Source organism: Manacus candei, unplaced genomic scaffold (assembly GCF_025592945.1).
Source record: "Manacus candei isolate 608988 ecotype Guabito, Panama unplaced genomic scaffold, ASM2559294v1 h1tg000169l, whole genome shotgun sequence".
NCBI classification, from domain to species: Eukaryota; Metazoa; Chordata; class Aves; order Passeriformes; family Pipridae; genus Manacus; species Manacus candei.
The window spans coordinates 9033-32511 of record NW_026138217.1 but is presented as its reverse complement, the minus strand read 5'-3'; the positions used below and the strand labels follow the sequence as shown (position 1 = coordinate 32511).

The window sequence follows — 23479 nt, the reverse complement described above, 5'->3', positions numbered from 1 at the left end:
GTTGGGAGGGCACAGACCCCGTGGGGGGGCGGGGACCCCCTGGGAGGGTGGTGGGACCCCCGAGGGGGGTTTGGAGACCCGGGGGGGGACTTCTGTGACCCCGTGGGCGGTTTTAGAGACCCCAAAGGAACTTTTAGGTACCTCCTGGAAGGATGCTGGGACCCCCTGGGGGGTTTAGGGACCCTATGGAGGGTTTTAGGGACCCCCTGGGGGGGGGGTAGGGACCCTGTGGAGGGTTTTAGGGACCCCACAGGTGGTTTAGGAACCCCATAGGAGGTTTTAGGGACCCCAAGAGAATTTTTAGGGACTCCATGGCAGGATGCAGAGACCTCAGAGGGGGGTGCAGGGACCTCACGGGTGGTTTTAGGGACCCCACAGGGGGTTTAGGGACACCATGGGAGGATGGGGGGATCCCAGAGGGGAATTTAGGGACTGGGCGGTTTTAGGGACCCTAAAGGAACTTTTAGGTACCCCATGGGAGGATGCTGGGACCCTATGGGGATTTTAGGGACCCCCTGGGCAGTTTTAGGGACCCCAAGAGAATTATTAGGGATCCCATAGCAGGATGCAGAGACCTCAGAGAGGAGTTCAGGGACCCCACAGGTGGTTTTAGCGACCCCATGCGAGGTTTTAGGGACCCCAGGAGAATTTTTAGGGACCCCATGGCAGGATGCAGAGACCTCAGAGGGGGGTGCAGGGACCTCACGGGTGGTTTTAGGGACCCCACAGGGGGTTTAGGGACCCCATGGGAGGATGGGGGGATCCCAGAGGGGAATTTAGGGACCCCCTGGGCGGATTTAGGGGCCCCATGGGGGGTTCAGGGACCCCATGGGCGGTTTTAGGGACCCCACAGGTGGTTTCAGGGACCCCGAGGGAATTTTTAGGGCCCCCCTGGGCTGACCCAGAGCCCCCGGGGGGGTCAGAGGGGACCCCCCGCCCCCCCAGAGCCGCGGGGTGCAGTGACCCCCCTGGGGGACGGGGGGTCCCGTCCGTGTCCCGCAGGCGCGGGGGTCCCCCCATGGCAGAGCGGGATTCCCAGGAGCCGCGGGATTCCCAGGAGCCGCGGGATTCCCCGCTGGAGCGGGGCTGGCTCCTGTCGCCCCCCGGCCGCCCCTACCTGGAGTCGCTGCTGCAGCGGAACCGGCGGCGGGTGTTCGGTGAGACCCCCCCCCGCCCGGGCTCAGCCCCCCAAAACCCCCCAAAACCCCCCAAAACCGCCGTCCCCCCTCCCCAGGGCTGCTGGAGCGGCCGGCGCTGCCGCCCCCCCTGGCCGTGCCCACCCTGCCCTACAAACTGTTCCTGGTGGGAAGAAGCGGCGTCGGGAAAAGCGCCCTGGTGGCAGCGCTGGCCGGGACCCCCCGGACCCCCCGGACCGCCGGGACCCCCGCGACCCCCGCGCACCACGAGACCCTCGGTACGGCCAGGGGGGCGGGAGCCATTGGAGGGGGATTTGGGATCCCACAGGGGGGTTGGGATCCCACAGGGAGTTCAGGGATCCTGGGAGGGGGGTGTTCATGGACCCCTGATGGTCGGACCCCATAGGGGGTTCAGGGATCCCATAGGGGTGAACAGGGACGCCCGATGGTGGGACCCCACAGGGGGTTTGGGATCCCACAGGGGATTCAGGGACCCTTTGGTGGGGATGGTGGGACCCCAGAGGGGGTTTGGGACCCCACAGGGGTGTCAGGGATCCTGGGGGTGGGAGGGGGGGTTCATGGACCCCTGATGGTGGGACCCCATAGAGGATTCTGGGACCCTACAAGGATGTCAGGGACCCTTTTGGGGGTTCTGGGACTCTCTGGGGATATCCAGGGACCCCTGATGGTGGGACCCCATAGAGGGCTCTGGGATCCCATGTGGGGGTTCAGGGACCCCACAGGGGGTTTTGGGATCCCATAGGGTTTTCAGGAACCCTCTGAAGGGGTTCATGGGCCCCTGATGGTGGGATCCCACAGCAGGTTCTGGGACCCTACAGGGATGTCAGGGGCCCTTTGGGGGGGTTCTGGGACCCCATGGAGGGTGGTAGGACTCCAAAGAGGGTTCTGGGACCCTACAGGGATTGTCAGGGACCATTTTGGGGGGGGGGGGGTCCGGGACCCCATGGCGGTATTCAGGGACCCCTGATGGTGGGACCCCAGAAGGGGTTCAGGGACCCCACAAAGAGGCCCCTCAAGGGGGATTCAGAGCCCCCATGGGAGGATACAGGGATGGGGAGGGCACAGACCCCACAGGAGGGGTGCAGAGATCCCATAGAGGGGGTTCTTGAACTCTATGGGGGAGTTCTGGGACCCCACAGAGGGTTCAGGGATCCCAAAGGGGATGCAGGGAATCTGTGGGGAGGGCACAGACCCCACAGGGGGGATGCAGGGACCCTGGGGGGTTCAGGGACCCCGTGGGATGATACAGGGACTCCATGGGCACAGATCCCATGGTTGGGGTCTCCCCTGGCCCCGTGTCACCCCCCCAGGCAGGTTTGCACCCCCAGATTTCCCCCCCCGGGTGTCTCAGGGGGCTGAGACCAGGCAACACTTCATCACACCGATGGATTGGCAACTCCCACTGATTTTTGGGGGGTTCTGGGAGGATTTTTGCGATTGTTGGTGTCTCCCTTGACCACCATCAGTGGGTTTGCACCCCCAGACTTCACCCCACTCCATCCCTGGGCAGGCTGAGAACGGGCAACACTTCGTTACACTGATGGGTTCACAGATGCTGCTCATTTTTATGGGATTTGGGGGCATTTTTTGGGGTGTTGGTGTCACCCCTGACCCCGTGTCCCCCTCCAGGGCGGGTTTGCAACCCCCATTCAATCCCTGGTTGGGCAGAGCCCGTTCACACTTCGTTGCACTGATGGATTCCCAGCCCCTGCGGGGTTTTTGGGGGTTTGGAGGGGGATTTTGGGGGGCGTTGGTGTCACCCTTGGCCTCGTGTCCCTGTTTGCACCCTGGATTTCACCCCAGGGAAATCCGTACCTGGGCAGGCTGAGAACGGGCAACACTTTGTTACACTGATGGATTGGCAACTCCCACTGAGTTTTAGGGGGTTTGGGGGTGATTTTTTTAGGGGACTTTGGGGTGATTTTTACGGGGTTTGGGGTGATTTTTTTAGGGGGCTTTGGGGTGATCTTTAGGGGGTTTTGGGTATTTTTTTAGGGTGCTTTGGGGTGGTTTTTTAGGGAGCTTTGGGCTGATTTTTTAGGGGGTTTTGGGGTGATTTTTCGGGGGTTTGGGGAGGGTTTTGGGGGTGCCCGTGTGCCCCCCCAGGGTCCCAGCCCCGCGTGTGTCCCCAGGGATCGAGGCCACCACGGTGTTCTGGCCGGCCCAGCCCCGGGGCAGCGCTCGGCCCGTCCTCTTCCAGCTGCACTTCTGGGACTGCGGGGACGGAGCCCTGAGGAAATTCGAGCACCTGCTGCCCGTGAGTCCCTTTTTCGGGGCGGGGGGACCCCCCGGGACCCCCCTGACGTTGTTTGGCCCCCCCCAGGCCTGTCGGGAGGAGCTGGACGCCGTCCTGGTGCTGTTCTCCTTCACCGACCGCGCGTCCTTCGAGGAGCTGCCGGCGCAGCTGAGCCGCCTCTCGGGGCACGGGCTCGTCACCGTGGTCGTGGGCACCAAGTATCCTTTTGGGGGGTCCCCACGAAGGGGGTTTGCACCCCCAGAGTCCTCCCGGGTGGGATCTCGTGTGACTGAGAACGGGCGGCACCTCGTTACACTGATGGGGTCACGAATCCCACTGGTTTTTAGGGGGCTTGGGGGGGTCTTTGGGGTGTTGGGGTCTCCCCTGGCCCTGTATCACCCCCCCACAGGCACCCCCAGACCTCTCACCCCTTGGCATCTCAGCGGGCTGAGAACGGGCAACACTTCATTGCACTGCTGGGTTTGGTGGGGTCACAGTTCCCACCGGCTTTGGGGGATTTGGGGGGATTGTTTGGGGTGTTGGGGTCTCCCCTGTCTGTGTGTGTCCCCCCGCAATGAGGTTTGCACCCCCAGATCTCTCACCTCTCCATCCCTGGGCAGGCTGAGAACGTGCAGCACTTCATTACACCCAGGGGGTCACAGCTCCGGCTGATTTTTAGGGGGCTTTGCCCCCCTACGGGTGGGTTGTGGGGTGTTGGGGTCTCCCTTGGCCGTGGGTGTCCCCCCGAGTGGATTTGCACCCCCAGATTTCACACCAGTTGGTGTCTCAGCAGGCTGAGAACAGGAACACTTCGTTACACTGATGGATTGGCAACTCCCACTGATTTTCAGGGGATCTGGGGGGATATTTTGGGGTGTTGGTGTCACCCTTGGCCCTGCGTCCCCATCTGCACCCCAACATTTCACCCCACTCCATCCCTGGGCAGGCTGAGAATGGGCAACACTTCATTACATGGCTGAACTCCTTGAGTTCACGGCATCCACTGATTTTTAGGGAGTTTTGGGAGGATTTTTTGGGGTGTTGGTGTCACCCGTGACCCCGTGTCCCCCCCCAGGGCAGGTTTGCACCCCCAGATTTCTCCCCACTCAGTCCCCCCTGCGGCAGAGCCCGTTCACAGCTCACTGCACTGATGGATTCCCAGCTCCCCCCAATTTTTGGGGAGTTTTGGGAGGATTTTTGGGGTGTTGGTGTCACCCGTGACCTCGTGTCCCCCTCCAGGGCAGGTTTGCCCCATCCCGTCTCCCCCCTGCAGAGCCCGTTCCCAGCTCGTCGCACCGATGGATCCGCAGCTCCCGCGGGGTTTGGGGGGTTTTTGGGGGGGGTTGGGGGGGTCTTGGGGTGCTGCCGTTTCCCTTGACCCCCCGTGCCCGCAGGTCCGACCTGTCCCCGCACGCGGCCGTGACCGAGCGGGACGTGCGGGCTCTCGAGGCCGCGCGGGGGGTGCGGGTGCTGCGCGCGGGGGCGGCCCCGGGGGGGGCGCGGGCCGGGCTGGCCCGGGCGGCCCCGATCCTCGATTCCCTGGCGGAGCAGCTCTGGAGGAGGGACCAGGTGGCCGCCGGGGTGGCCCAGGGGGAGGAGGGGACCCCCCCCAGCTGAACCCCCTGTCAGGGGGCGGCTCCGGGGGGAGGCGGGAGCAGAAAAGGTGCTTTTTGAGTAAAATCTGTGTTTTCTATGAAAAAGATCCCGGGGTGCCTGAACTTCCTAAATGTTCCTGAAATTCAGAGGATTTGGGGTGCAGGGGGATTTGGGGTGCTGGGATGGGGGTGCGGGGGATTTGGGGTGCTGGGATAGGGGTGCGGGGGATTTGGGGTGCGGGGGATTTGGGGTGCTGTGCGTTGTGGAGATGGGGGTGTGGGGGATTTGGGAGGGTTGGTGCAGTGGGATCGTGGGGATGTGGGTCCTGCAGGATTTGGGGTGCTGTGTGTTATGGAGATTGGGGTGCTGGGGGATTTGGGGTGCAATGGGATCATGGGGCTGCAGGTGCTGGGATGGGGGTGCAGGGCCATTTGGGATGCTGGGGATTTGGGGTGCAATGGGATCATGGGGATGTGGATCCTGCGGGATTTGGGGGGCTGCAGATGCTGGAGGATTTGGGGTGCTGGGGGTTGATGAAGATCAGGGTGCTGGGGGATTGGGGGGGGGTTGGGGTGCAGTGGGATCACAGTGATGTGGGTTCAGGAGAATCTGAAGTGCTGAAGGATTTGGGGTGCTGGGATGGGGGCTCTGGGAGATTTGAGGTGCCTTGGGGTAGAGGGATGCTGAGAATTTGGGGTGCAATGGGATCATAAGGATGTGGAGGCTGCCGAATTTGGGGTACTGGAGAGGCTGAAGGATTTGGGGTGCTGGGGGGTGCTGGGATGGGGGTGTGGGGGGATTTGGGGTGCTAAGGTGGGGGTGTGCTGGGCGATTTAGGGTAAGTGGGGTGTGCCAGGGACTTGGAGTGCCATGGGATCATGGGGGTGTGGGTGCTGCAGGATTTAGGGTGCTGGGGATGGGGGAATGGGGGATTTGGGGTGCTGTGGATCCCGTGGGATTTGAGGTGCCATAGAGTGATGGGGATTTGGGGTGCTGGGAGATTTTGGGTGCTGTGCGTTATGGAGAATTTGGGGTGCTGGAGAATTTGGGGTGCTGGGGGATTTGGGGTGCAGTTGGGATCCTGGGATGGGGGATGGGGGCCGCAGGATTTGGGGTGCTGCAGATCCTGGGGGATTTGGGGTGCTGTGAGATAGTGGGAGGGCGGCAGGATTTGTAGTGGGACTTGAGGTGCTTGGGGGAGATGGGGGTGCTGCAGGATTTGGGATGCTGCAGGATTTGGGGTGCTAGTGGTGATGGGATTGGGGTGCTGAGGGATTTGGGGTTGGGGTTGGTGGGGATTTGGGGTGCTGAGGGATTTGGGGTTGGGGTTGGTGGGGATTTGGGGTGCTGCGGGATTTGGGGTGATGAGGTTGGTGGGTTTGGGGTGCTGAGGGATTTGAGGTGGTGGAGTTGGTGGGTTTGAGGGTGCTGCGGGATTTGGGGTCCCGTGGGTGGTGCAGGATTTGGGGTGCTTGGTGAAGGTTTGGGGTGCTGAGGATTTGGGGCGCTGCGGGGTTTGGGGCCCTGGGGCTCGAGGGGGCCGGGCAGCCCCCGCAAACCAGCCCCTCCCCCAGTCCCCCCAGTCCCGAACTGGTGGGCGGGGGGCGTGGCCGGTAGTAGCCCTGGCCCCGCCCCCCTCCCGCCATTGGCTGCCGCCCCCCCCCTTCCCACGCCGGTTATGAATGAACGGGGAGGGGGCGGGGGGGCTCCGAGACCCCTTCGCGGCCGGACCGGGACCCCCAAAGCCCCCCCACGGCTGTTCCCCGATCCCCGGGGGCGCTCCCAGAGCCCGCTCCCTTCCGACGGCCGCGTCCCACCCCCGGCAGCGCGGCCTCCCAGTGCCGGACTGGGGCGAACTGGGAGCGGCCGCGGCGCCTTTAAGAGCGGGCGTGGCCGGTGACGTCACCGGGGCATGAATGAACAGGAGCGGGCGCGCGCCCCACACACCCAACACACCCCACGCACCCCGCACCTCGCGGGGCACCCCCGGCACCCCCCGCCATGGCCGGGACCCCCCCGACCCTCACCCTCCTCCTCCTCACCGCCCTCACCCCCCTGCCCCCCGCGGCCGCCGAGGAAGGTGAGTCCCGCACTTCTGTTCTGGGGGGTGGGACACCCCAAAACTCATTGTCGGGGTGCTGGGGGGGAATTCATAGGGGTGAGGCGGGTTTGGGGCAAATCCGCGTGGTTTTGGGGCGTTGAGAGGTTGGGGAGCGCTCGGAAAGTAAAGGAAGAAGGGGTGCTCCCCCCCCCAAAATAAATTTGGGGTGCGGGGGGGAATCAGCGGCTGCGGGGGGGAAATGGTTAAAATGAGAAGGAAAAGTTAAAATTAGGGTGGGAAAGTTGAAGCGAAGGGGGAAAAGTTAAACTAAGAGGGGAAAAGTTGAAATAAGTGGGAGGGGGGTTAAAAAGGTGGGGGAGAAGCTAAAAATGGGGGGAGGGGGAGCTAAAATGGGCCCGGGGACTAAAATATAGGAGGGAAAAGTTTAAACGGAGGGAAGAAAAGCTAAAAAAAGGGAAACCCAAGAGGTTTGGGGTTTTTCCCATACCGAGCGTCCGGCTGACGCTCCGGGGCCGGGTCCTGGTGGGAGCCCCCAAAAAAACACTGACAGAGGGGCGCGGGTGGAGGGGATTAAAAACCAAACCCCCCGAAAAGGGGAAAATCCCCCTGAAATGAAGCGTTTCCCATGGGCGGTTCAGGGCCGGGCGGGATCCGGCCCGGAGAGCTGGAAAACAATGTCAGGAAAATCCCAAAAATCGCTGGGAAAAAACAAGCAGCGTCTCGGCCTCCACCCCACAACCCTTCCCCCCGTGGTTTTTGGGCTTAGTTTGGGGGGTTGGGGTAAAAAAAGAAAAGGGAGAATTCACTTTTTTTTATACATAGATTGAAGTTCTTTAAAATTAAAGTCTCTCCAAACTCTGCCCGACGGGTTTAATCCGGCGTTTTTCGAGGGAATGGGGGAAGAATCCGACCCCAAATGCAAATAAATGGGAGGCTGGGATGGAAAATACCCCCCTAAGAACTAAAAATGGGGTGGAAAAAACCCTGAAGTGAGGATTTTGGGGAGTGCAGGGGGGAAGGGGGAGGGGGACGACCCCGTGGAGGGACCCCCAACACCCCGATTCGGCTGCAGGATTTGGGGGGTGTTCCCAAAGTGCCGATTCCCAGGAGGGAATGTTGGAATTTGGGGTTTCAAAAGGGCAGGCGAGGGAAGGGAAGGGAAAGTGGTGGGAGAGCAGCAGGATTTGGGGTTAAAGGGGGTTGGTTCCCAGCGCTTGGAAAGGGTGAGATCCGGTGGGATTTGGGGAGATCTGAGGGTGGGGAGGGGGTTAAGGAGCAGGGAATGGGATGGGGATGGGATCCATTTTGGGATTATGATTGGGATTATGATTGAGACTGAGGAGGGGACAGGATTGGGATGGGGATGGGAGTGAGAGAGCATGGGATTCACAGTGGGATTGGGATTCAGATTAAGGTTGGGATGAGGGTGGGATTGGGATGGGACTGGGGTGGGGACAGGAACGTGAGTGGAGGGGACAGGATTTGGGTTCATTTGGGGTGTGGGGACAGGATTGGGATGGGATGAGGATAGAACAGGACAGGGTGGAAAACGCAGTTGGATGGGGACAGGGACAGGGATGGAGCCGGGAATGGGACCGGGATGCAGCTGTGGAGGGGGGAGGGAGGGGAGGAGGATGGGGGGGTGGCCACGTTCATGGTGGCACATGGTGGTGGTGGCCACGGCGATGAAGATGATGAAGATGAAGGGGGGGTGGCCGTGGTGACGATGGCAATGGAGAATGTGAGGATGGTGATGAGGATGGTGATGATGGCAGAGGGGGGGCAGGTGTCGCCGGAGCTGTCCCGGGGCTGTCCCGGGAGCTGCCGGGATGCTGCACCCTTTTGACTCAGCAGCCACAGCCCCGGGATCCTCCCTGAGCACCCCCGCCCGGCACGGGGGACCCCACAGGGACCCCCCCGCCCCAAAACCGGGGGGAGCTCAGAGGGAACCCACAGGGAACCCCCGGACCCAAAACCGGAAGGAACCCGCAGGGAACCCTCCGCCCCAAAACCGGGGGGACCCCACAGAGAACCCCCCACCCCAAAACCGGGGGGACTCCACGGGGAACCCACAGGGAACCCCCGGACTCAAAACCAGGAGGACCCCACAGAGAACGCACAGGGACCCTACAGGGAACCCCCACCCCAACACGGGGGGACCCCACAGGGACCCCCCAAGGACCCCCCCGGGACCCCCCGCCCCATCCCCGGGGGATCCGGCCCCGGCTCCCGGCGCTTTCCGCCCTCCGGAGGCACGCGGGGGGATTTCCAGCCGCAGGAAAACCGGGATATCCGCCCGGGCATCCTTCCTGACCCCGGGCACGGCGGTGGGGAGGTGGGGGGGACACAATTCCTTCCCCCCCCCGCTCCGTTTTAAGCACCAAATCCCAACATTCACTCCTGGGAATCAGCACTTTGGGAACACACCCCAAATCCCGCAGCCGCCCCGGGGTGTTGGGGGGTCCTCGCCAAGGGGTCGCCCCCTTTTATCTTTCCCCCAGCTCTTCCAAAAAATCCTCGTTTTAGGGGTTTTTCCCCCATTTTTGGTTTCTTAGGGAGGCGTTTTCCATCCCAGCCTCCCATTTATTTGCATTCGGGGCCGGGCTCTTCCGCCTTTCCCTCGAAAAACGCCGGATTAAACCCGTCGGGCAGAGTCTGGAGAAACTTTAATCCTAAAAGAAATCGATGGATGTGAATTTGCCCCCCCCGCCGCAGGTTTTGGGGTGTGTCTCCCCCCCGATTTCACCCTCCGGGGCAGGTCGAGCTCGTCCGTTCCCAGTGGGGGGAGCCGGGGGGGCACATCCCACATCCCGGCCCTCCCCCGTCCCGCCGGACCCATCCCGGTGACCTCGGGCGTCCGGGCACATTCCTGGGGGGTGATTCACTGAGGGGGGGCCCCGCTCTCTCCTGGCCTCGGCGGCCTCCTCTTCCTCCTCTTCCTCCTCTTCCTCCTCTTCCTCTCCGGGCGCTGGATCCGGACCCGCCCTGGACGTGCCCCGGCAGGTCCGGGCCCGGCACCGTCACTGCTCCCCCTCCTTTGGGGGCGGCTCGGGGGCATCCCGGGGGAATCTGTTGGGAATGGGGCGGGATCCGTGGGTCTAAGGGACGTTTGTGGGGTCTGGGAACGTTTGGAGGTCGTGTGGGGATGTCTGTGGGGATGGGGTGGATCTGGGGATCCTGGGGACCTCTGGGGGTCCTGAGCACATCCATGGATCCTGGTGGGATCTGTGGGGCCAAGGGATATCCATGAATCCTGAGAACATCCATGGATCCTGGTGGCATCTGTGGGGCCAAGGGATATCCGTGGGTGCTGAGAACATCCATGGATCCTGGTGGCATCTGTGGGGCCAAGGGATATCCATGGATCCTGAGAACATCCATGGATCCTGGTGGCATCTGTGGGGCCAAGGGATATCCGTGGGTGCTGAGGATATCCATGGATCCTGGTGGCATCTGTGGGGCCCAGGAGTGTTTGCAAGCCCTGGGAATTTCCATGGGTCATGGGGACATCTCTGGGGACTGGGGACATCCGTGGATCCCATGGATCCCAGGGACAACTGTGGATCCCAGGGCACCTGTGGGTCCTGGGGGACATCTGTCTGTAAGTCCCGGAAGCATCTGGGAGTCCCAGTGATGTCTGTGGGTCCCAGGGTGCCTGTGAGTCCTGGGGACATGCGTGTGTCCTGAGGGATGGATGTCAGTGGATCCCAGGATCCACAGGTCCGAGGGGTGTCCCGGTGGCACCTGCAGGTCCTGGTGGCATCTCCTGACGTTCCTCTCCTCTCTCCTGTCCCACAGTGGTGCTGCTGGACTTTGCCAAGGCACACGGGGAGCTGGGCTGGCTCACCCATCCCTACGGAAAAGGGGTGAGCACCTGGGATCCAGCACCCCAGCCGGGATGGAGATGGGGGATGGGGACATCCTTGGGGCCAGGGAATGGGGACCTCTCCATGAGGGACCTCCATGGGATTGGGAACCTCCATGGGAATCTCCATGGTGATGGGGACAGGGACATCCTCATGGACCCCCATGGGAATAGAGACATCCATGGAGACCTCCCTAGTGATGGAAACAAGGACCTCCAGTGGGATGGGGAAATCCATGGGAATGCTGATGGGGGAACCCACAGGAATGGGGAGGGGGACACCCCCAGGGACAGAGGCATCATAGGGAGGGACCCCCATGGGAACATCCCATGGGCAGGGGGACAGGTCTACACATGGGGACTGAGATGGGGACATCCACGGGGTTGGAGAGCTCCACTGGGGTGTGACTGGGGACCTCCATGGAGCCAGGAACACCCGTGGGGATGGAGATGTCCATGGAGTTGTGGATCTCTGTTGGGATGGGACTGGGGACATTCACAGAGCCAGGGGTGTCCGTGGGGATGTCCGTGGGGATGTCCATGGGGCTGTGGATCTCCACTGGGGTGTGACTGGAGATCTCCACAGGGCTGGGGGCATCCATGGGTGTAGAGCCAGGGACACCCACAGGGATGAGGCCGAGTGCCTCCGTAGGGACCGTTGTGCCTCAGTTCCCCCTCCAAGTGCCGTTTGTGTCTCCGTGGGGACAGTGGGACCAGCTGCAGAACGTCCTCAACGACTCCCTGATCTACATCTACTCCGTGTGCAACGTCCTGGAGGGGGAGCAGGAGAACTGGCTCCGCACCAACTGGATCTACCGGGGGGTGGCCGAGCGCATCTTCATCGAGCTCCAGTTCACCGTCCGCGACTGCAACAGCTTCCCCACGGCCGGGGGCGGCTCCTGCAAGGAGACCTTCAACCTCTACTACGCCGAGTCCGACGTGGATTACGGCACCAACTTCCAGAAGAGGCAGTTCCGGAAGATCGACACCATCGCTCCGGACGAGATCACCGTCCAGGAGGATTTCGCCGCCCGCAACGTCAAACTCAACGTGGAGGTTCGCTCGGTGGGGCCGCTGCGGAGGAAGGGCTTCTACCTGGCCTTCCAGGACCTGGGCGCCTGCGTGGCCCTGCTCTCCGTCAGGGTCTACTACAAGCGCTGCCCGGCGGTGATCCGGGGGCTGGCGGAATTCCCGGAGACCGTGGCCGGGGCGGACTCGCAGGCGCTGGCCGAGGTGCGGGGGGTGTGCGTGGAGCGGGCGGAGGCCGAGCAGGCGCCGGCCCTGCACTGCAGCGCCGAGGGCGAGTGGATCGTGCCCATCGGGGAGTGCCTGTGCCAGGCCGGCTTCCAGAGCCTGGGGGACACCTGCCAAGGTACGGCCGGCGGGAAACGGGGCGGGAGGGGCTTGGGGGAGCCGAGGACGGGGGGCAAGGGCAGAGGAGCGAGGGGCTCGGCCTCGGAATTCCCGATCCCGGACAGTGTGAGCGCAGCGAGTGTGGCAGCCGGGCTGGGGGGAGCAGGGAGGGGCCCAGGAATAAGGAAGCTGCAGAAACGACGGGAAACACCCCAAAGTTCCAACTCTGGGTTAACGAAATGAGGTTTTGGCCAAAAAATTTCCCATCCTGGATTATCAACCCTTGAGCATCACCAGTGCAGTGAGTGTGGCAGGGCTCAGCTGGGAAAGCAGTGGGCTGGGGCAGGAGGGTCCAAAAATGAGGGGAATGCCCTAAAAATTCCCATTTTGGGTTGAGGAATGAGGTTTTGGCCCCGAAATTCCCAATCCTGAATCATCGACCTTGAGTGCAGTGAGTGTGGCAGCTGGGCTGGGGTGAGCAGGGATGATCCCAGTAATAATGGAAGCTGCAAAATAAGGTGAAATAACCTAAAATCCCCATTCAGGGTTGGAGAAATAAGGTTTTGGCCCCAAAATTCCCACTCCTGGATGGTCAACCTTGAGTGCACTGAGTGTGGCAGGGCTCAGCTGGGAGAGGGGGGTTCTGGAGGGTTCCCAATAATAAAGAAGCTGCAAAGAGAGGTGAAACACCCTAAAAACCCCCGCTTGTTCAGGAGAAATGAGGCATTAGTCCCAAAATTCCCAGTCCTGGATCATTCCTCTGGAGCATCACCAGTGTAGTGAGTGCAGCAGGGCTCAGCCAGGAGGGGGCTGAGCCAGGATGGACTGGGGGGGGTCCCAGTGTTAATAGAAACTGCAAAATTAGGTGAAACACCCTAAACTTCCCACTTTGTTTTTGAGAAATTAAGTATTACTCCCAAAATTCCCAATTTATATCACCAGAGCAGTGAGTGTGACAGGGCTCAGCTGGGAGAGGGGGAAACCGGGGGGGATCCCAATAATAAAGAAGCTGCAAAATGAGGTGAAACCCCCTAAAATCCCCCCTCTGGGTGCTTGGGTGGGCGCTGACCCTCCTCCCCCACCACCTGGGTGCAGATCCCTGGGTGGGAAGGGGGATTTGGGGTCTCACAGGTGTCACTGGGTGGGGAGGGGGATTTGGGGTCTCACAGGTGTCACTGTGTGGGGAGGTGGATTTAAGGTGTCTCTGTGTGGGGAAGGCAATTTGGGGTGTCCCAGTGTGGGAGGATTTGGGGTCTGACTGGTGTCCCTGTGTGTGGATTTAGGGTGTCCTGTATGTGGGTGTAGGGTGTCCCTGTGTAGGGAGGATTTGGGGTCTCACCACTGTCCCTGTATGTGGATTTAGGGGGATTTGGGGTATCCCTGTGTGGGGAGTATTTGGAGTCTCAGCAGTGTCCCTGTGTGTGGATTTAGAGTGTCCTGTGTGTGGATTTGGGGTGTCCCTGTGTGAGGAGGGGGATTAGGGGGATTTGGGGTGTCCCTGTGTGAGGAGGGGGATTAGGGGGATTTGGGGTGTCCCTGTGTGAGGAGGGGAATTAGGGGGATTTGGGGTGTCCCTGTGTGGGGAGGGGGCTGTGGGGGTCTCACTGCTGTCCCTGTGTCCCCCCAGCCTGTCCCCCTGGCACCTTCAAGGCCGCCGTGTCCCCGGGGGGGTGCCAGCCCTGCCCCCCCAACACGGAGCCCGCCCCGGCCGCCGCCGCCTCCTGCCCGTGCCAGGAGGGGTTTTTCCGCGCCCCCCAGGACCCCCCGGAGGATCCCTGTACACGTAAGTCACTTCCTGGGGCGGGGGGGACACTGAGGTGCAGCCCCCCCCCGTTACAACCTGCCCCAGAAAAGGGGAGGGGTGGGGGGGTAACCCAGGTTCTTATCAATAATTCCCTTGGGGTGGATTAGAGTGAAAAGACACTGTGCTTGAAAACATGTATAGGTAGGGTTTATTTTAACAATTTTGTTTAAATAGGTATGTCAGCATTTTGAGTGTTATCATCTCTCATCTACAGCAATATGGCATAAAGAGAACCTTTAGGGAAAATGCATAAGGGAGAGAAAGGAAAGGCAGGATAAGGGTGAGGGAGAGGAAGGGAAAGCAAAGCTGAGAGTGGACAGATGTCTATGGTCACCACCCACGGGGTCCAGCGATGGAACTTGGCAGTTGCAGCTCCAATGTCTGTCAGTTGAAGTGGTGGCCTTGATCCATTGGGGGTGGGGGTGGGAAGCCCCCACACTCCAAGGAGTTGTGAGTTATTATATCCATGGACGGTGTCCTGGGCCGTGCCACGAACCCCCAACATCTGGGCCTGAGCAGAGTTCCCGTGAGGGGCCTGGGAAAAGGGTTTAAAAGGGTTTTTCCTGCCTTTCAAGATTGGCAGAGGGGGGGATGGGCTTTGATGGGCCATCAGAGGTAAAATGCAAAAGTCCTGCAAGAGTCCCCTGGCAGTCCTGGAATGCACAAACCACGAACCCTGTCAGTCTCTGACCCCCCGGGTGTGTGTGTGTCCCCAGGTCCCCCCTCGCCCCCCCAGGGGGTCACGGCCGTGGCTCTGGGGGCCTCGGTGCAGCTGCGCTGGGACCCCCCCGCCGACCCCGGGGGCCGCGGGGACGTCACCTACAGTGTCACCTGCGAGCAGTGCTGGCCCGACGGCGGCGAGTGCCGGCCCTGCGACGGCGGCGGGGTGAGGTTCTCGCAGCCCCCCCGGGGGCTCACGGCCACCGCCGTCACCGTCACCGACCTGGAGCCGCTCGTCAACTACACCTTCAGCGTGGAGGCCCGGAACGGGGTGTCCCCCTACAGCCCCCGGCGCAGCGTGGCCACCGCCACCGTCAGCGTCAACCACACCGGTGAGGGGCCACCAGCACCTCCCACGGCCGCCCTCCGTCAGGGGGGCACCGCTGGGGTGTCCCTGTCCCCCACGGGGACACCTCCGGGATGTTCCCAACCCCCATGGGGGCACCTCAGAGATGTCCCCGTCCCCCATGGGGACACCTCCGTGACATCCCTGTCACCTCCATATTGTCCCCATCCCCTGGTACCTCCGTGATGTTCCCAACCCCCATAGGAACACCCCTGTGATGTCCATGGCCCCAGTGGGGACACCTCCGTGATGTTCCTGACCCCCCCTGGCGACACATCCATATTGTCCCCATCCTCCAAGAGGACACCTCTGTGATGTCCCTGTCCCCATGGGGGCACCTTCATATTGTCCCTGTCCCCCTTGGGGACACTTCTGTGGTGTTCCCGACCCTCCTGGGGACACCTTGGTGACGTCCCTGTCTGTGCCCACGGCAGAGCCCCCCCGGGTGACGTCGGTGAGCCTGGACGGACGGACAACCACCAGCCTGGCCCTGTCCTGGACGGTGCCACCGCGGCAGCAGAGCCGGGTCTGGAAGTACGAGGTCACCTACAGCAAGAAGGTCTGTCCTGTGGCACAGCTACAGCCCCACAACCCAACCCCATCACCCCAACCCCGTCACCCCAGCCCCGTCACCTCCAACCTTGCCCAATCCATGTCTGCCCCCATCCTTGTCACCTCCATCCATGTCATCCCTCAGTTCATGTCCTTCCCATGTTCATCCACCTCCATCCATGTCAACCCCCATCCACGTCTCTCCCATATTCACTCCTCCATCCACGTCACCTCCATCTGTCACCTCCTTCCATGCTCCTCTGTCCATATCCCCCTTCCATCCTTGTCCCTTCTGTCTGTGTCACCCCTCCATCCATATCACCTCCATCCTCACCTCCATCCCTCAATTCATGTCCTTCTTGTGTTCATCCCTCCATCCGTGTCACCTCCCTCCCTGCCTCCATCCAGGTCACCCCTCCATCCACATGCCTCCATCCATGTTACTCCTCCATCCCTGTCACACCCCTATCCCTGTCACACCCTCATCCATGTCCTACCTCCATCCCCATCACCTCCATTCTTCCCCAGTCTGTGTCCCCTTCCATCCGTGTCACCTCCGTCCTTGCTCCCATCCACATCACATCTCCATCCACATCACATCTCCATCTCTGCCACCCCCATCCCTGCCCTGTCCGTGTCACCCCTCCATCCCTGTCACCCCCATCCCTGTCCCATCCCTGCCACCCCCATCCATGTGCCCCCATGACCCCGGTGTCCCCAGGTGGATGAGAACAGCTACTCTGTGCTGCGCTGCGAGGGCCCCTCGGTGACGCTGCCCAAGCTGTCCCCGGGCACCGCGTACGTGGTGCGTGTCCAGGCCCTCACCGCCGACGGCCACGGCGCCTTCAGCCCCCAGCACGAGTTCGAGACCCTGCCCGAGGGTGAGGAGCGAGGGGAGGGGTGCAGGGGTGTGGGGTGGGGGGCCCGGGGGGTGCCGGGGTGTGGGGTGGGGGGCCCAGGGGGTGCAGGGCTCACCCGGCCGCCCCAAACGGTCCCCGCAGGCGCCGAGGCCGCGGCATCCACCGCCGTCATCACCGGCACCGTCGCCGGCGTCGTCTTTGTCGTCCTGCTCTTGGCCACTCTCATCTACGTCCTGCGGCGGTAAGGAGAGAAACCCCCAGAAACGCCCCGGAAACCCCCAAAATAGCGTTTTCCCACCACCAAATGTGGGCGAGGGATGATTTTTTGGGACTTTTCCGCAGGAGGAGAAGGTCACGGCCGCGCCAGTCCGCCGAGGACGTTTACTTCTCCAAGTCAGGTGAGCCACGGCACGTGGGGACAGCGGCGATGGGTGGGGGGTGCTGTGGGTGCTGACCCCCCTCCTTGATGCCCCCAGACCAGCTGAAGCCCCTCAAGACCTACGTTGACCCCCACACCTACGAAGACCCCAACCAGGCCATGCTCAAGTTCACCACCGAGATCCCCCCGTCCTTCATCACCCGCCAGAAGGTCATCGGCGCCGGTACGTGGCTGGGTCACCCCGCAGACACCCCAAAACTGGGCCAGGCAGAGGGGGGGTTACGAGTGTCCCCCATTTTTCGGAGCAGGTGAATTTGGGGAGGTCTACAAGGGCACCCTGAAGCGCGGGAGGAAGGAGGTGCCGGTGGCCATCAAGACGCTGAAGGTGGGCTACACGGAGAAGCAGCGCGTGGACTTCCTGAGCGAGGCCACCATCATGGGGCAGTTCTGCCACCACAACATCATCCGCCTCGAGGGTGTCGTCTCCAAGTGTGAGTGTCCAAAAAAAACCCACCCCAGTTTCCCTGCAAAACACCCCAAACCTGAGCAACAGAAAAACAGAGTGTTTTGAGCAATGACGCCAAGAGGAATTCGGGGGGCTTGCGGGTTTTTTGAGTGGTCTTGGGTGTTTTTGGGGGGTGATGTTGGGGGTTTTGGGGGGTGGGAGTTAGGGTTAATTTGTAGGGGTTTTAGAGGAGTTTGGGGGATTTTTCCAGGAGTTGGGGTGGGTTTAGGGGGGTTATTTCGGTATTTTTGGGGGGGTTGGATTTTATTTGAAGGTTTATTGGGGTCTGTAGGGGGTTTGGGGCTTTTTGCTGTTTTGGGAGTGTCTTAGGGAGGTGATTTTTTGGGGGATATTTTGGGGAGTTGGGGTTTTGGTTTTTTTTGTGGGGAATTGGGAGGGTTTGGATTTTTGGGAGGACTTGGGATTTGGGGGTTCCTTTTTGTGTTGGGGGGGTTGGGGTTGTTTTTTGGGGGTTGGGGATTTTTTTGAGGCAGGTTCAGTGTTCTTAGGGGGCTGAGGATTTTGGGAAGGCTTGGAGGAGGTGGGGGGAATTTCAGATGTGTTTTTTCGGTTTTGGAGCTCTTTCAGTTGGGTGTTGGAGGGATTTTTGGGGTGTTTTACCCATTTTGGGCCTGGTTTTTGTACAGACAAGCCCTTCATGATCATCACGGAGTACATGGAGAACGGGGCACTGGATAAATTCCTGCGGGTGAGTGACACGTGGTGACAGGGACAAGGAGCACCTGGTGGTGGAACAAACACCCACCACGGGAGGTGGGACGACAGGTGGATTCCAGGCTGGATTCTCCCCTTTTCCCAGGAGAAAGAGGGGGACTTCGGCGTCATCCAGCTGGTGGGGATGTTGCGGGGCATCGCCGCCGGCATGAAGTACTTGGCCAACATGAATTACGTCCATCGGGATCTGGCCGCCAGGAACATCCTAGTGAACAGCAACCTGGTGTGCAAGGTGTCCGATTTTGGGCTCTCCAGGGTGTTGGAAGATGACCCTGAAGCCACCTACACCACCAGTGTAAGTGTCACCACGGAGGGGTGGGTGGTTGGCCATGGCGGGTGGTGAGTTGGTTGCAGTGGGTGGTTGGTTGTGGTGGAATGGTTGGTTGGCCATGAAGGGGTTCTTGACCAAGGTGAGGCAGTTGTCCAAAGTGGAGGTGGTAGGCCATTGTGAGGTGTTGGGTTGACCAAGGTAGAGTGGTTGGTTGGTCTTGTTGGAGTGGTTGACCAAGGTGAGGTGGTTGGTTTGTCAAAGTGGGCTGGTTGGTTGGCCATGGAGGGGTGGCTTGTTGGCCATGGAGAAGTTACTGGCCAAGGTGAGGTGGTGGGTTGTCCAAGGTAGGGTTGTTGGTTGGTCTTGTTGGGGCAGTGGTTCATGTCAGGGTGGTTGGCCAAGAGGTGGTTGGCCATGGTGGAGGTGGTTTTTTGGGGGGTGCAGAGTTGACCCCAATGTTTCCGTAGGGCGGGAAGATCCCGATCCGTTGGACGGCACCCGAAGCCATCTCCTACCGCAAGTTCACCTCGGCCAGCGACGTCTGGAGCTTCGGCATCGTCATGTGGGAGGTGATGTCCTACGGCGAGAGGCCCTACTGGGAGCTCTCCAACCACGAGGTGAGCACCCACCCTCCACCACCAGGGTTTGGGGGACATCCAAGGCCAGGTTGGACAGAGCTTGGGATAGTGGAAGGTGTCCCTGCCCATGGCATGGGGTGGAACGGGATGGGCTTTAAGGTCCTTCCAATCCAAACCATTCTGGGATTCTGTGACTTAATGCAACTGGAATAGGGAATTCCTTTCTAGGGAATAAAGAGATAAATGTGTGGATAGATTTGGAGAGAGACAGGCTGAGAGCTGGGAGTGTTCACCTGGAGAAGAGAAGGCTCCAGAGAGACCTGAGAGCCCCTTCCAGTGCCTAAAGGGGCTCCAGGAGAGCTGGAGAGGGACTTGGGACAAGGGGGAATGGTTTTAAACTAAAAGAAGGGATAGGTGGGATATTGGGAAAGAATCCTTCCCTGGGAGGGTGGTTTGGCCCTGGCACAGGTTGCCCAGGGAAACTGTGGCTGCCCCATCCCTGGAAGTGTCCAAGGCCAGGTTGGACGGGGCTTGGAGCAACCTGGGCTGGTGGAAGGTGTCCCTGCCCATGGCAGAGGGTGGGAATGGGATGAGCTTTCAGACCATCCTGGGATTCTTGCGAACACTCAATCTCCTCCTCCTCGTAGGTGATGAAGGCCATCAACGAGGGTTTCCGGCTCCCGGCGCCCCTGGACTGTCCCTCGGCCATCTACCAGCTGATGATGCAGTGCTGGCAGCAGGAGCGCGCCCGGCGCCCCAAATTCGCCGACGTCGTCAGCATCCTGGACAAGCTCATCCGCGCCCCCGAGTCCCTCAAGGCACTGGCGGATTTCGACCCCCGGTGAGTGTGGGGAGCTCTGGGATGTGGGGAGTGCAGGGAGGGGGGACAGTGACCCGAGGAAGTGTCCAAGACCAGGCTGGACGGGGCTTGGAGCAACCTGGGCGAGTGGAAGGTGTCCCTGCCTGTGGCAGGGGGTGGAATGGGATGAACTTTAAGGTCCCTCCCAACCCAACCATCCCGGGATTCTCTGATTCCAACATACCTTTGTGTCTTCCATCGCTTTTGGCACCATTTTTGCACCATTTTTTGTAGTTTTGTGTTCCCCTGGTGCTGGTTCGTGTTGGGTTTTGTGTCTCTTCACCTTCGCGTTGCTTTTGGCGTCTCCATTTCTGCCTCGGTTTTGGCACTTCCCCATTTTCACATCCCTTTTTGCACCGTTTCCTTTCTTCACCATCGTTTCCTCATCACATTTTTGCATTATTTTTTGGCATCTTCCCATTTCTGCAATGTTTTCCCATCCTTTCATTTTCCTATGATTTTTTAGCATCTTTGCATTTTCAGGTCATTTTTCACATCCTTCCGCTTCTGCCTCGTTTTTTTTCATCCTTCCACTTTCACATCCTTTTTTTTGCATCGTTTGATTTCCTCGTTATTTTTGGATCCTTCCATTTTTTTGCATTACTTTTTTTCCCACCTTTCCATTTCTGTGTAATTTTTTGTCTTTTCATTTTCACATCATTTTTGGCATTTTTGCATCGTTTTCCTGTGCTTTGATTCCTGCATCACCTTTCGGCATATTTCCATTTCTGCATCATTTTTCCACCTTTCCATTTTCGCATCTTTTTTGTGCCTTACTTCCGTTTCTGCCCCATTTTTGCCCCTTTTCCAGTCCTGCATCATTTTTTGCACCGTTTCACTTCCGCGGTATTTTTCTATCCTTCCTTCTCTGCATCATTTTTTGCACCCTACCATTCTCACAGGGATTTTTGCACCCTCCCATTCCCACATTATTTTTCCCATCTCTCCGTTTTGACACAGTTTTCCGCATCATTTAATTTTTCCCGTCGTTTTCCCACCCTTCTGTTTTCCCATCGTTTTCCCAACCTCTCATTTCTGCATCGTTTTTTTTTTTTTTTTTTGCATCTTTCTATTTTCCCATTGTTTTCCACATTTCCGTGCCCCAGGGTGTCCATCCGCCTGCCCAGCACCAGCGGCTCCGAGGGTGTCCCGTTCCGCTCTGTCCCGGAGTGGTTGGAGTCCATCCGGATGCCGCAGTACACAGAGACCTTCATGGCCTCGGGCTACAGCACCATCGAGAAGGTCCTGCAGATGACCAGCGAGTGAGTGTCCCCTCAGTGTCCCGTCGGTGTCCCCTCAGTGTCCCCTTGATATTCCTGTGTGTCCCTGTTGATATTCCCGTGCTGTCCCTGTGGAGTGTCTCCTTGGTGTCCCCGTGTTGTCCTCATACTCTTTCCATGCTCTCCCCTTGGTGTCCCCACAGTGTCCTCCTGACATTCCCATGCTGTTCCCACGGTGTGTCCCTTTGCTGTCCCCTCGATATTCCCATTCCATCCCCATGGTGTCCCTATGGCACATTCCCTTGGTGTCCCCTTGACATTCCCATGGTGTCCCTATGGGGTATCCCCATGGGGTGTCCCCACAGTGTCCTCATATTCTGTACTGTCTGTCCCCTTGGTGTCCCCTTGGTGTCCTCCTGACATTCCCGTGCTGTCCCCACGGTGTCCCTTTGCTGTCCCCATGCTGTCCCCTCAATATTCCCATTCCATCCCCATGGTGTCCCGGTGGCGTCTCTGTGGTGTCCCCATCCCGTGCTGTCCCCATGTCATCCCTGTGCTGTCCACATGGGATGTCCCCTTCGTGTCCCCGTGGTGTCCCTGGGATGTGTCCCCTGGTGTCCCCTTGGCATTCCCACACTGTCCCCACACTGTCCCCACACTGTCCCCACACTGTCCCCACGCTGTCCCCACACCCTTCCCTCCGGATCCCCGGGGTCAGGGATGTGCTGGGAACGTACTAGGAACGGAAACCACTTCCATGGCCTTGGCGGCCCAAGGGACGGGATAAAATTAGATGTTCCTTGGCTGGAGAGGCCGGGATGAGTCACGGCTGTCTGTCCGGCCCTGGGGATGAGCCGTGTCCGTCCATCTGACCCCGGGATGAGCCACATCCATCCACCCATCCCTTGGGATGAGCTGCACCCATCCACCTGTCCTTTGGGATGATCCATGTCCATCCATCCCTTGGGATGAGCCATGTCTGTCTATCCCTTGGGATCAGCTGTGTCCATCCATTTGTCCATCCATCCCTTGGGATGATCCACGTTCACCCATCCTTGGGATGATCCATGTCCGTCCATCTCTCGGGATGGACCATCCCTTGGCATGACCCATGTCCACCCATCCTTGGGGATGACCCATGTCCATCCATCCCTTGGGATGACCCATGTCCATCCACCCATCCTTGGGATGACCCATGTCCATCCACCCATCCTTGGGGATGATCCATGTCCACCCATCCTTGGGGATGACCCATGTCCATCCACCTATCCTTGGGATGACCCATGTCCATCCATCCCTCGGGAACGCCACGTTGAGGTTCCCCAGTCCCAGGGCCTGGTTGGATCCTTCCCACCCCCCTTTCCCCTGGACCCGCTCCCGGCTCCTGTCAGCCCCCTAATCCCTGTTTTCCGGTTTTTCCCAGGGATATCAAGCGGATCGGGGTGCGGCTGCCGGGCCACCAGAAGCGGATCACCTACAGCCTGCTGGGAATGCAGGAGCAGGCGGGGGCCGGGGGGGCCCCGGGCTGACCCCGAGACCCCCCAGATTAATCCCCCCCACCACGGGGTTTATTTATTGTTGCTCTTATTAATGAGAATGTTTATAGTATTATTATTATTATTATTAACATCCTCCCCCGGGCATGGGGGGAAAACGGGTGTGCCCCTGCCCTGCCCCCAGGAAAAGGGGTGCCAATGGAATTCCGAGCTCCCCGGGAGCTGGGGGAAGTTTTCAGGGGAGTTTTGTTCTTTTTGTGCCCCCCCCCACATTTCAAGAAAAAAAAAAGGGGGGCTCAGTCCCAAAACTGATTTATTTTTGCTTTTTTTCTCCCTATTTATTCCTCTCCCACCAGGTTTTTGGGTGGTTTTCCCCCCTTCCCCCTCCCTTTAATGCTGTGCCTGCCAGTGTTGCCTTGTATTTTTTAACCTAATTTATTCTATTTTTGTATATTTATTGCGAGGAATTAAAGATTCAGGTGAGAAAAAAAAGGGGAAAATTAAAAAAAAAAAAACACGGATTTTTTTTCCCCTTTTTTCGTGGATTTTTGGGGATTTTTGTGGGGTTTTGAATAAAAAAGATGTGCTTTTTTTGTTTTCTAGAATATTGTCTTTTCCCACTTGTTTGCAGAGATCGAGGGAATTTGGGGGTGGCGGGAATTTTCCCCTGGATTTAAGGGGGTTTAAGGGTGTTTTAAAGGAGTTTTAAAGGGTTTTAAGAGGGTTTCAAAGCAGTTTTTTAGGGTGCTTTAAGGATTTTAAAAGGATTTTTGAAGGAAGTTTTAAATGTGGTTTTTAGGGGGTTTTAAAAGGTTTTATGGATTTTTAAAGGGGGGGTTTTGCTGCGGTATTCAGGGGTTTTTTTAAGACGTTTAAAGGGTTTTT

The 23479-nt window shown here is 59.6% G+C and overlaps 2 protein-coding genes across 3 annotated transcripts; both read left to right on the top strand.

Annotated features, from left to right (window-relative positions):
* The first annotated feature begins 80 nt into the window (after nucleotides 1-80).
* On the top strand, nucleotides 81-5053 carry CPLANE2 (ciliogenesis and planar polarity effector complex subunit 2). Of its 2 annotated transcripts, XM_051773488.1 has the most exons (5): nucleotides 81-1157; nucleotides 1235-1414; nucleotides 3290-3414; nucleotides 3481-3611; nucleotides 4788-5053. In XM_051773488.1, the coding sequence occupies exons 1-5, from the start codon at nucleotides 746-748 to the stop codon at nucleotides 5008-5010; spliced, it is 1071 nt and encodes a 356-aa protein (XP_051629448.1). In that variant the 5' UTR covers nucleotides 81-745; the 3' UTR covers nucleotides 5011-5053. The 2 variants fall into 2 exon arrangements, with proteins under 2 accessions (XP_051629448.1, XP_051629447.1); XM_051773487.1 differs by lacking the exon at nucleotides 4788-5053 and having other exon boundaries at nucleotides 746-1157; nucleotides 3481-4727.
* Nucleotides 5054-6901: 1848 nt separating this feature from the next.
* Nucleotides 6902-23199, top strand: EPHA2 (EPH receptor A2). The gene is given in 18 exon segments (XM_051773483.1): nucleotides 6902-6950; nucleotides 6953-7069; nucleotides 10850-10917; nucleotides 11625-12288; nucleotides 13897-14052; nucleotides 14790-15125; nucleotides 15574-15698; nucleotides 16413-16572; nucleotides 16693-16792; nucleotides 16894-16949; nucleotides 17028-17153; nucleotides 17239-17421; nucleotides 18083-18144; nucleotides 18256-18465; nucleotides 18909-19058; nucleotides 19667-19860; nucleotides 20985-21140; nucleotides 22522-23199. Coding segments are annotated over 18 exon segments (3018 nt in total). The 3' UTR covers nucleotides 22628-23199.
* The last annotated feature ends 280 nt before the right edge of the window (nucleotides 23200-23479 follow it).